We start from the raw sequence: 13,162 nt of genomic DNA, 5'->3' as shown, positions 1-13,162 counted from the left end.
GCCTGGCTAATTTTTGTACTTTTAGTAGGGACAGGGTTTCACCATGTTGGCCAGGCTGGTCTCGAACTCCTGACCTCAAGTGATCTGCCCACCTCAGCCTCCCAAAGTGCTGGGATTATAGGCGTGAACCACCCTGCCTGGCCAGATAATATTGTACTTTAATTAATATTTGTTAAATTATGAAGTATAATAAATTGAAGAATTGTTAATCACTACTGAATGTAGGAACTGTAGCGATATCAACACCAGTGTTTCATCTACCTGTGTTCTCTTTACATATGTCTCATTGCCTCCCCTAGCCCTAGAAGGATTCACTGTCCTAGAATGTGTATTCATCATTTTTTCCTTTCTTGAAATAAGTTTTACCATGTATCTATATTTTGCTTGTTTTTGGTGTGTATAAAAGTGATAAATTGCTGTGGTCTTCTGTAATTGATTTTATTCACCTAATACAGTGTTTCATAATAAGATTACATGTTACTTATGTGGTTTTCATTTCTCTATAATGTCTACTCTAAACATTCCACAATTTTCATAATTTCTTAAGTAATTTTCCTGCTGATGGACATTTGGGTTGCTTTCAGTTTGTTGTTGTTATAAACAATGTTGCTGCTATAGTCTTATGTTGATATGCCTCCTGGTACGCAAGTACTTTTTCTAAGACAGTAGTTTCCAAGTGGAGTTACTATGCTGGAGGGACATTTGGTTATATGTAGGAATGTTTGATGGTCAGATGATTGAACAGTGAACATATCAGTTAATATAAGCTTAAATAATGCCATGGTAACACCCCTCTTTTCCCCCCAATCTTAGTGACTGGTCATAACAGTTATTTCTCATATTATGTGTCTGTTGTGGGTTGGTGGGTTTGGGGTGTGGGAGTTTCTTTTGTCACACAGTTGTTCAGGGACCCAGCCTGATGAAGTCTTGGCTCTTTTATACTTCCCTTTGTTGCTTTGGCAAGGGAAGAGGTAACTGGAGCATCATTCATGGGCTTTGTATGTTTAGATGCAGAAGTGACACATGCCACTTCTCTCCGTGGCTCTTTGGCCAGAACTAGTCACGTCACTCCACCTTAATTGCAAGGGGTCTGAGAAATGTGGAGAAGTAGATAGAGTGATTGGTGAATAACATTATCTTTGCTGCAGGGGACACTCTTGGCATTTAAAGGCAGAGGCAGAGAGATTAAAATATGCAGAGTATTAGAGAGTTCTGCACAGGGGACAATGAAGAACTATTCAATCCACAATTCCTATAATGACCTCCTTGAGAAATACTACTATTGGGTATACACTTTGGAGCTGAGTTACTGGGCTCTGGGACATACACATTTACTTTCGCAAGATGATACCAAGTTGTTTTTCAAGGTCGATGTACCATTTTGCATTCACATCAGTGTACAAGTGTTTTTTCTCCACATACACTTTACTGCTGTATTCCCCCATTAAACCATCACTGCAACCAAGATAGTGACCATGTTCATTATTCCCAGAAGTTTCCTGGTGTCCCTTTGTTCTCCTTTCCTCCCACCCTTTTATTCTCCTTTCCTCCCACCCTTTCGCACTCCTCTCCATCCCTAAGAAACCTTTTGCTTGATATCTGTCAATTTGTTTACATAGCATTTTTTTAAAATTGTATTTTCTGTTTGGTTTATAGAAACAGAGTTGGCTTTTGAGTATTGATCTTGAGTATTGATTTATAATCTTGCTAAATTTTCTGGTTTGTTCTAATATGATGCCTATAGGTTTTTTTGTTTACTGTATAGCTAATCATATAATATTCAAATGATGACAAATTTCTTCCTTTTTTTGGTCTTACTGTTATGGGTAGGAATATCTAGTTTGAATAGAGACAGTAGATACTTACTTGTTTTATCAATGATCTTTTTTTTTCTTTCTTTTCCTTTTTTTTTTTTTTTTTGAGACAGAGTCTCTCTCTGTCACCCAGGCTAGAGTGCAGTGGTACATTCTCGGTTCACTGCAACCTCTGCCTCCCGGGTTTAAGCCATTCTCCTGCCTCAGCCTCCCAAGTAGCTGGTACTACAGGCGCTCGCCACCACACCCAGCTAATTTTTGTATTTTTAGTAGAGTATGGATTTCATCATGTTGGCCAAGCTGGTCTCGAACTCCTGACCTCAGGTGACCTGCCTGCCTTGGCCTCCCAAAAGTGCTGGGATTACAGGTGTGAGTCACCGCACCTGGCTCCTTATCAATGATCTTGAGAGTGATATCTCATCATTAACATTGGAGTTTGCTTTAGATGTTTGATAAATACCCTTGATCAATTTAAGTGAGTTGTTATTTTCTGAGTTTGCTGAGAATTTTTATCCTTCATTTCAGCCTGAATGAAGTTACTAACAGCTTTTTCTGCAACTGTGGGGATAATAGTATGGGTGTCTTTAATCCATTAATGTGGTTAATTGTTTTGTAGTTCTAATTATGTTAAACTGTCTTTCTTTATCTGAGGTAAATTCAACTGGTTCTTTTTTTTTCTTTGTTTTGACGGAGTCTTGTTGTATTGCCTAGGCTGGAGCACACTGGCACAACATCAGCTCACTGCATCCTCTACCTCTCAGGTTCAAGCGATTCTCCTGCCTCAGCCTCCTGAGTACCTGGTATTACAGGCACGCACCACCACATCTGACTAATTTTTACATTTTTAGTAGAGGTGGGGTTTCACCATGTTGGCCAGGCTGGTCTCAAACTCCTGACCTCAAATGATTCGCCTGCCTCAGCCTTCCAAAGTATTGGGATTATAGGGGTGAGTCACTGGCGTGCCTGGCCTTGTTCCTGATGTATATATATTTTTAAGTTACTGGGTTTTCTAAAATAAATAAATAAATAAATTAATTAATTAAAAGGCTGGGCATGGTGGTTCATGCCTGTAATCCCAGCACTTGGGAGGCTGAGGCGGGTGGATCACGAGCTCAGGAGTTCAAGACCAGCCTGGCCAAGATGGTAAAACCCTGTCTGTACTAAAATTACAAAAATTGCTTGCCACGGTGGCAGGTGCCTGTAATCCCAGCTACTTGGGAGGCTGAGGCAGGAGAATCGCTTGAACCCGGGAGGCAGAAGTTGCAGTGAGCTGAGATCACACCACTGCACTCCAGCCTGGGCAACAGAGCAAGACTCCATCTAAAATAAATAAATAAATAAAAATAAATTATTGGATTTTGATGCAACATTTTGTTCAAGATAAATCTTTATGACTGTGGTTACCTGTAAGTTTCCTTTCTGTTACTGTTCTCATGTGGGTCTTGGTTATACTATCCTCATAAAATGGGTTGGGGTGTTTTCCTTCATTTTTTGTTGGCTGGATGAGTTTGCATGAGTTTGGGTTGATCTGTTTTTTGAAACTTTGGTAAAACTTACCTGTAAAGCCATATGGGCCTGATATTTTTTTGAGACATTAAAAAAAAAAAAAAAAACTTCCTGTATTTTAAATGGTTATATAGGGGCCAGGCATGGCTCATGCCTGTAATCCCAGTACTTTGGGAGGCCAAGACTGTAATCCCAGCTACTCAAGAGGTTGAGGTAGGAGCATCGCTTAAACCCGGAAGGTGGAGGTTGCAGTGAGCCAGGATTGCATCACTGCACTGCAGCCTGGGCAAGCAGTGAAATTCCGTCTCAAAAAAAAAAAAAACAAAAATTGTGGGACTATTTAATTTTTTGTTTTGTTTTATTAACACTGGATTTCACTCTGTTGTCCAGGCTGGAGTGCAGTGGTGTAGTTACTCCTCAGTATAGCCTCGACCTCCTCAGGCTTGGGCAATTTTCCCACTTTAGCCTTCTGAGTAGGACTACAAAGGACTACAAAGTGTGCACTGCCACACCCAGCTAACTTTTGTTTTTCTGTTTTTTTGTAGATATAAGGTTTTGCCATGTTGCACAGGCTTATCTCCAACTCCTGGGCTCAAGTGATCTGCCCCTCTCAGTCTTCCAAAGTGCTGGAATTACAAGCGTGAGCCTGCACCTGGCTGATAGGACTATTTAGGCTTTTGTTTTTTCTTTATTTAGTACTATTGGTAAAACATATTTTTTCTAAGAATTTGTCACAAAATTGTTCATAATATTCTCTTTTTAATCTCTGGCGAATCTGTAGCTGTGTCTCCCTTTTCATTGTTAATATTATTTATAAGTGTCTGCTCTCTTTTTCCTGCCAGAGGATGTATCATTTTTTCTTGCCAGAGGATTTATCAATTTTACTAGTTTTCTCGAAGAATCAGTATTTTGCTTTTTTAATGTTTTCTATTACATGTTTGGTTTTCATTGCACCAATTGCTATTTTATCATAGCCTTCATTCAATTTTGGATTTATTCAGTTTGGAGGTTTGATTTTTTTTTTTCTACCAAGTTCTTTTTTTTTTTTTTTTTTTTTTTTTTGAGACAGAGTCTTGCTCTGTCGCCCAGGCTGGAGTGCAGTGGCGCGATCTCGGCTCACTACAAGCTCCGCCTCCCAGGTTCACGCCATTCTCCTGCCTGAGCCTCCTGAGTAGCTGGGACTACAGGCGCCTGCCACTGCGTCCGGCTAATTTTTTGTATTTTTAGTAGAGACGAAGTTTCACCATGTTAGCCAGGATGGTCTCGATCTCCTGACCTCGTGATCTGCCCACCTCGGCCTCCCGAAGGGCTGGGATTACAGGCGTGAGCCACCGCGCCCAGCCTACCTCCTGGGTTTAAGCGATCCTCCCACCTCAGCCTCCCTAGTAGCTGGGACTACAGGCGCCCACCACCGCTCCCAGCTGTAAGTTTTTTTTGTATTTTTAGTAGAGAGAGGTTTCACCATGTTGGCCAGGCTGGTCTGGAACTCCGACCTCAGGTGATCCACGTGCCTCAGCCTCCCAAAGTGCTGGGATTATAGGCGTGAGCCAACTCGCCTGGGCTTCCTTCCAAGTTCTTAAGGTGCATGCCGGTCAAATTAATGTTCTACCTTCTTTTCCAATATAAGTATCAAAAGATACATGAGTTCAGTTGAAATATATATATATATATATATATATATATAAATTTCCCTTGATATATCTCCTTTTATTGCAACGTGTAGATTTTGATATGTGGTTTTTCTGTAATTGTTTAGTTCTAAGAGTTTTAAAACTTTGGTTGTAATTTCTCCTTTCACCTGTGAGTTGTTTAGAAGTTTGTTATTAAGTTTCCAAATGTAGAAGTTTGTATAATGTTACTTTTTGTGTGTATTTTTCCCCTTGTGAAGAACTTACAAGGAGTGGAAATTTGATTTGACTGTATTTCACTGCATCATTAGGACTTGAAAGTTCTCATGGTAGGGTTTTATTTCAGGTTAATTTCAGTTTAACAGTATGTTTTCAATACTTATTTAACATGCTTGAAGACTTCTTAAGTAAAAATTCCTACGTAAAATCTTAAGTAAAATTTCTAAGAGGAAGTAAGAACCCCAGCCACCCTATTGTTAGGTTAGAAGAATAAGAAAGGGAGTCTGGACTAATTTTAAACAGGAAGAGGAGAATTTCACTGTGGTGGGGAAATATAGTAAAGATAAAACTCCTCTTTTTTTTGGTTTCCTTGTAATTCAAATTGGGCGATCATATGCAGGAACTTAGTTCTCAGTAATGAGTAATGTATATAGGGAAAGATGCAAATCCATGCAGGCTCCTTGATCAGAGACATAGTTAGTGAAATACATCAGTGGTTCTGCTGTCTGACTTATTTCTGCTTCTCTCTGTTTGCTTTTATAGGTAGAAGAAGTGAAAAAGCACCAACACTGTTTAGCATTTAGCTCCTCTGGACCCCAAAGCCAGACTTACTACATTTGCTTTGATACTTTCACAGAATACTTAAGGTGGCTGCGACAAGTCTCCAAGGTAAGCAAGCATTTAACCCAGGAATCAACTCAGCTTCTAGCTAGCTGCAAAGTTCCTTTCTGCTTTAGCCGGGTCTAAAATATAGTTAGTTACACACACTTTTTTTTTTCCCCCAGATACTGCCAGTGATTAGCAATTTTTAGTTTTTTAAAAACTAATTTTGCCTGAAAAGTGGCTTTTTAAAAATTGTTTTTTACTTGCCCAGTTTTGTTTATACTTAAAAATAAATTGGTCTGTAGACTGGCATTACTCTCTTAATGTTGTAGATAAAAAACATGAGATTGAGAATATTTGAGGGACTGGTCCAGGCTAAGACAACTGTAAAACCACAAAATACCCAGAGAATTGCTACAAATTTCCCTTCTTTCTCTGACTGTTTTTTCATATAAATAGTCCAATATTATACCATCTCCCCTTCACCTTTATTCTGCCTTTTCAGTGATTTAATTTTTTTATCTTATTTTGGCCATTATATTCCTCTGATTTAATAAGATCACCCTGTCCCATGAAATAATATATAGTACTTTTGACCAGGCACACTGGCTCAATCCTGTAATCCCAGCACTTTGGAAGGCTGAGACAGGCAGATCACTTGAGTTCAAGAGTTCAAGACCAGCCTGGCCAAAATGGTGAAACCCTGTCTCTACTAAAAATACAAAAAAATTAGCCGGGTATGATGGTATGCACCTGTAGTCACAGATCCTGGGGAGGCTGAGGCATGAGAATGAGGCATGAGAAAGGTGGAGGTTGCAATGAGTCGAGATCGCACCATTACACTACAGCCTGGGTGACAGAGCGAGACTCCGAATTAAAAAAATATATAGTATATAATATATACTATAATATTATTATATTATTTATAATATAATTATGTATTATATATTATGTACATTACATAATATATTGTATATTATAATTATATAATTATAATTGTATAATCTATATTTAATTACTATATATAATTATATATATAGTAAATGCAGATTTTATATATAGTAAATGCCTAGTAAATGCAGGTGTTCATTACAGTACTTTTCCCTTCTCCAATTTTAAAAACCAGATATATGTTTCAAAAATGTTATATAATAATTATATATAGTTATATATAATTATATACTATCTAGTACTTTTGTGTTTAATGTAAACCAGAGTAACATTATAAATAAGACAAATAAATGGTGATATTTCAGGTAACCTGTGTAAGAATGTTTTTATATCTCATTTAGAGAATTATGTGTAAAATAATGGGGTGGATTACAGTCCTTAGTGCCTTGGTTTGGGTGTTGTTTTTGAAATGATGAAATCTCTCTAGGGTGCCAGGAGCATTACAATGGAATATGCTTTCATATTTTTGAATTGATAATTTAACTTGTTCTCTTAATTCAGTGTGATTCAGATTGCTGTGTGATGTAGTTATTTGTCAAGTGAATGAGTAAGGAAATAACGTTGGAAAACAGTTAAGAGAAAATCAGAGAACAGTATCTAGAAAATCATTTTGAAATACTGGCCATATTTGAATTACCAGGTAAAAACCGTTGCCTGATGATGAAATATCATTTAGGAGAATTGGTTTTTCTTCCTTTTAGAGAAGAAGCAGTGGGTAGAGAGTTTCGGTTGATAGGGCTTAGAAAATTCTCTCAACCTAGTAGACAAATGGAGGTTCTAAATGTGTAAGGCAGCACTCCTGCAGGAAAAAGTTGGGAAGAGGACCCTTGTTCAGATTCATGTGTAGAATTAATGTGATATTAGAAGTATACTTGTCTGGTTTTAAAATTATTCATGTGGTTACAGATTGAGGAGATATTAAATAATTGGGCTTTTATATTTATAATTTATCATTTTTATTGTGCTTTTGTATGCATTTGTATACAAGTGGTTTTATGGATTGAAAGCAGTGAGTCAATTGCCTACACTCTGCTTTATTCAGAATAAAATGCCTAACTAGGATCAAAGTGCAGCACATTTCTTTCTGTATAGAGATGTTGATATTTTAAATCAACTTTTACATTATTAACTTTTTCTTTATTTTGGAATGCTTTTATAATTACAGAAAAGTTGCAAAGATAGTACAGGGAGTTCTCAAACATAGTTTCCCAACCCCCTCACTCAGTTTACCAGACGTATTACTACAATATATCTCTCAAGTGTAAGAAACCATCATTAGTACATAACTCTGAACTAACCTGTGGAATTTATTTTTTTGTTTTATTTTTGTTTGAGACAGAGCCTTGCTCTGTTGCCCAGGCTGGAGTGCAGTGGCACGGTCTTGGGTCACTACAACCTCTGCCTCCTGGGTTCAAGCAGTTCTCCTGCCTCAGCTTCCTGAGTAGCTGGGATTACAGGCATGTGCTACCATGACCGGCTAATTTTTGTCTTTTTAGTGGAGATGGGGTTTCACCTTGTTGGCCAGGCTGCTTTTGAACTCTGACCTCAAGTGATCCACACGCCTTGACCTTTCAAAGTGCTGGAGCTATAGGCGTGAGCCACTGTGCCTGACCTTTATTTGGATTTCACTAGTTTTTCCATTGCCTTTTTTCTGTTTTGAGATCTAATTCAGGATACCACATTGCATTTGATTGTCATGTCTCCTTTGTCTCCTCTAGTGACAGTTTTTCACTTTTCTGTGTTTTTCATTCTTTCTCTCTCTCTCTCTCTTTTTTTTTTCTTTTTTTTTTGAGGTGGAGTCTTGCTCTGTCACCCAGGCTGGAGTGTAATGACATGGTCTTGTCTCACTGCAACCTCTACCTCCAGGTTCAAGTGATTCTCCTGTCTCAGCCTACCGAGTAGCTTTGACTACAGGCATAAGCCACCATACCCGGCTAAGTTTTTGTGTTTTTAGTAGACAGGGTTTCACTATGTTGGCCAGGCTAGTGTCCAACTCCTGACCTCATGATCCGCCCACCTCGACCTACCAAAGTTGTGGGATTACAGGCGTGAGCCACTGCACCTGGCCCACTTTTCTGTGTTTTTCATGACCTTGACAGTTTTGAGAAATACTGATGAGGTATTCCTCAAAAGTGCTGAAATGCCCTGCAGTTGTATGTAGACAATAATTCACACACATATACATATACAGCATACATTTTATACTTATAATAAGTGGAGCTGAGTATTTCTAAGAGGGCAGAGGGACTTTGATTTGATTATCTTAGATTACTGGTATTGACTACAACTAATTAGAATAAGAACTTTAACCTTCTTTCCATTTAGAAAGGCTTTCATTAGAGAAGCTGTGTAGTGTTGGGGTCAAGAATTTGAGTTTCAAAGTAAGGCAGGCATGGATTCCACCATTTCCTGGTCATGTGGCTTTATCTAAGTTGCAAATTTTAAACTTTTTCATCTAATAAGGAGAATAATAATACTTACCTTTTAGAGCTTATATGAGATATGCATATAATAGATTTATACTGGCACATAGTAAGTGAGTAGAACTAACTAACTCCATAAAATAATTTCATGACTGTCATCCCTGATTGGTCAAATAATATTTTAAAGTATTATCTATTTGCATATGTATTTTCAGCAGATAAAGACATGGGTCTTGGTTTGTCTGAACAAGTTACCTTTTGCTGCTCTTAACAACCATGGCAGCCTTTTGGGGAAAGGATGGCAGACATTGGGGAAATGATTTCCTCCTGAGAAGTTTTGGGGAATAGAGGGTGATACATTTTAGTTAATGCAGATTTTCTTTTTTTTTTTTTTTTTTTTCTTGAGATGGAGTCTTGCTCTGTCGCTGAGCCTGGAGTGCAGTAGTGTGATCTCGGCTCATTGCAACCTCTTCCTCCTGGGTTCAAGCAGTTCTCCCACCGCAGCCTCCTGAGTAGCTGGAATTACAGGCGTGCGCCACCATGCTGGGCTAATTTTTTTGTACTTTTAGTAGAAACGGGGTTTCACCATGTTGGCTAGGCTGGTCTCGAACTGCTGACCTCAGGTGATCCACCTGCCTTGGCCTCCCAAAGTGCTGGGATTACAGGCGTGAGCCACCGCGCCCAGCCTAGTAAATGCAGATTTTCAATACAGTACTTTTCCCTTCTCCAATTTTAAAAAACAGATACATATTTCAAAAATGTTTAGCAGTTACGGTTAGTGAATTAAGGACAAATGAATTGGAAAGGACTGATTAAAAGAGGTTAGATATTATAAAAGAAATGGGTGAAGGAACGCCCTATTTGCGTTTGAATCCTATATAAAACATGGCCACACCCTTCTTTAAGCGTTATATGTTGAGAATAATCTTGCGATAATGTCGTTTCCTTTTTAACCTAGCATCTAGGGAGAGTAGACTAGAATCTCGCTCCATTTGGGAATATATGCCTACAGGGAATTTGACATGGGTAAGGTTGATTGTTATAAGCTCCTCCGGCTTCCAGTTTCCTCCTTCAGTTGTCATCTGCTCTTCCTCCTATGTAGGTATTAGGAAGTTACATCATTTAGTCACACTGTTACTATGGAATTGTTTAGTTTCTTTTCTTCATATTGAGAAACAAAACATTCTCAGAATAGTCTTTACATCTTGATGTTTAGATTAGGATTCATTTTGATAAGGACTTAAAAGAAAAACAAACCAACAGAAACAAAAGTTTCTGATTTTTAATAACTGTCCCCACCCCAGAGTAGGAGGCCAAAAAAGAAACAAATTTCCATTATTTTTAAATTAAAATGAATTAATGTAAAAGGAATGTAATGTAAAAGGAAAGTTCTTTATTTTCAGTTTTTATTTCTGGATTTTCAGATACAAGAGAGGTGTTACTTTTTGTTCTGATTTGTTTCATTTGATTTTGGGAAAATTTATAGAAGTTTATTAATCAGATGTGTTTTACCAAGATAGGCTCTTATATACTTACGGTTTTTAAACCTTAGCACTTAATATTACTTGCCAAAATAATACCCAAGGCAGTCTCTTTAGAGTTTTTATTTTGGATGTATTTTAGTGGTAGACAGTGTGGAAGAGCTCCTCTGGGAGGATTACATATATTGGTTGTAAATTCATTCCTAAAATATTAATGCACAGCATGCTGTAAAAATTGAGTAAACCTCCTTTATATACAGTTTAAAAACGGTGTTTGTTCAACATAGGTACATGTATCCAGCATGTTTTCAAAGTGGTTGGAGGGTCAGTGATATGAAAAGGCTACGGCTAAGCTGAGGGAGTAACAGGAACATGCAGAAGAGCTCCTATCAGTTATATGAGTAATGCTGACCTGGGTATCCATCTTGGTGGTCCACTTTTTACAGTGCGTTCATTGTGGATATGTTGATTGATCCTGTGAATTCTTTTCAAAGTTAGGCTTTCATGTGAATCTGTAGCATGTCTTAGTTTTAATTTAAAAGTTTAGTAACTTCTGTAACACCGTATTATTCTACTTTAAAGTCTGTTTCTTGGCCGGGCACGGTGGCTCATGCCTGTAATCCTAACACTGTGGGAGGCTGAGGAGGGTGGATCACCTGAGGTTAGGAGTTCAAGACCAGCCCGGCCAATATGGTGAGACCCCCATCTCTACAAAAAATACAAAAATTAGCCGGGCGTGATGGCAGGTGCCTGTAATCCCAGCTTGTCAGGAGACTGAGACAGGAGAATCGCTTTTGAACCCAGGAGGCAAAGGTTGCAGTGAGTCAAGATTGTGCCACTGCACTCCAGCCTGGGTGACAGAGCAAGATTGCATCTTAAATAAATAAATAAATAAATAAATAAATAAATAAATAAATAAATAAATAAAAATAAAGTATTTTTCTTTTTTCCATGGAAGATTAAAAGTGGATTCAGGTCAGTGACTTAGTGTTGTGTCCCTCCCCCCCCCTTTTTTTTTACTCCTTATTATGGAAAATGTCAAATGTTCTGAAATAGAGATAATCATGTAGTAACTCCCACACACCTGTGCCCCGGCTTCCACAGTTACCATCTCCTGGTCAGTGGGCTGTTATCGGTGTGCCCCCTTTCTCTCTGGATTATTACAAAGCAAACCCCAGACATTATTTCACTCACAACTATTTTCACATGTGTGTGTATAACTCTAGAAGATGAGGACTCTTGTTACAATTACTCTTCTTACAACACCGTTATCTATGTGTGTGTGTTTTTTAAAGAATGGATAATTCAGATAAAGATTAGAGGGTTGATTCAGGTGTCTTATTCCTGAAATAGCAACGTAGCATGTGATACCCAAGAAAATATACAACACTTATGGAAAAGGGCATGTTGTAAGCTACGCTTTTAACTTTTTATTAGGCAGATGTAATGCTCTTAAATTTTGATTAGAGCTAGATGAAAATGAGAACAATTTACTACATGGCACACTTCTAAATTCAGTATTTTGAATCTGAATAGTAACATGACTAAATTGAAAGTGATGGAGCCCTGCAGTTAGGGACACGATGTCTAATCATAAGCATTTTATCTTAAAAATTGTCCCAGTTCTCTTGTGTAGGGAAAAGGAAAAGGCACAGCATGACCTCTTCCAAGGACCTCAAACCTGGCCAGTTTAGTTGGTTATAACATGGTGACAATGAAAACAGCATTGTAAATTCAGGCCTCCTGGAGGGCCATGAACCTGTCTGCTTGTCTCTCTCTCTGTGCTGATCAGTGGCTGACAGTTGCAGGTGACTGTGACTGTCACAGTCGTTATCTCTCCTGCTGTGTAGCTCTCAGTATTAACGTAGTGTTTAATTCTAGGCCATTGACTTGAGGGAAAAAGTCACTGCATTGAACTTCTGGTTGCTGTGATTGGAGTGCACCCTAAACATGCACAGTGTAGGCAAATCGGAGCCACATTTCATGCCAAACGATCCCATGAAATGATGAGCAAACATCACCCTTTTAAATAAGAGTAAGGCACATGGTGAATCACAGTTGAACTTTTGGTTTCATTTGCTTAGAAACAGTATCTTACTGTCTAGATTTTACTCAAGGAATACTTAACTAATCAATTGAGTCAAATTATTCTAGTATAACAAGATTGAGGTTTCCAACATATCGATTTGTGTTATTAGATGTAATTACAAGGAACCCTTCAATATGACTTAGACATCTTTTACCCATATTTTGCCTCTTAACTTGAAGTGTAGTTCAGGAAGTCTGCTGCCTTTTGTTAGCATGGTCTGCCACTTGTCCTTTAGGGATTGTGCTGTAGTTTGTGACTTTGAGGTTGTAATGATAAGAAGCTTTGCTATCAATACTGTTCTACTGAGGAGTCAAGGGCTTTTCTGGAAACCCTCACTTCACATTTTACACCTAGTGTTTTTGGATGAAGAATCAAGGGCCCTTTGATCTAACAAGCCTACTATAGAATCTAAATGGAATGAAGGGGCTGGGTGCAGTGACTTACGCCT

General features: G+C 38.3%; 1 protein-coding gene across 1 annotated transcript in view; it reads left to right on the top strand.

Moving 5' to 3' along the window:
- Window positions 1-13,162, top strand: part of PHLPP1 (PH domain and leucine rich repeat protein phosphatase 1) — a 264,871-nt gene that overhangs the window by 117,144 nt on the left and 134,565 nt on the right. Inside the window, exon 3 of the mRNA XM_011953596.1 lies at window positions 5,711-5,836. Within this exon, the coding sequence (XP_011808986.1) occupies window positions 5,711-5,836 (126 nt within the window). The remainder of the gene's footprint in view (window positions 1-5,710; window positions 5,837-13,162) is intronic.

The sequence above is a fragment of the Colobus angolensis genome, unplaced genomic scaffold (assembly GCF_000951035.1).
Source record: "Colobus angolensis palliatus isolate OR3802 unplaced genomic scaffold, Cang.pa_1.0 Scaffold369, whole genome shotgun sequence".
Lineage (NCBI taxonomy): Eukaryota > Metazoa > Chordata > Mammalia > Primates > Cercopithecidae > Colobus > Colobus angolensis.
The sequence above is the reverse complement of the archived record's forward strand: the minus strand, read 5'-3'. Positions and strand labels throughout refer to the sequence as shown.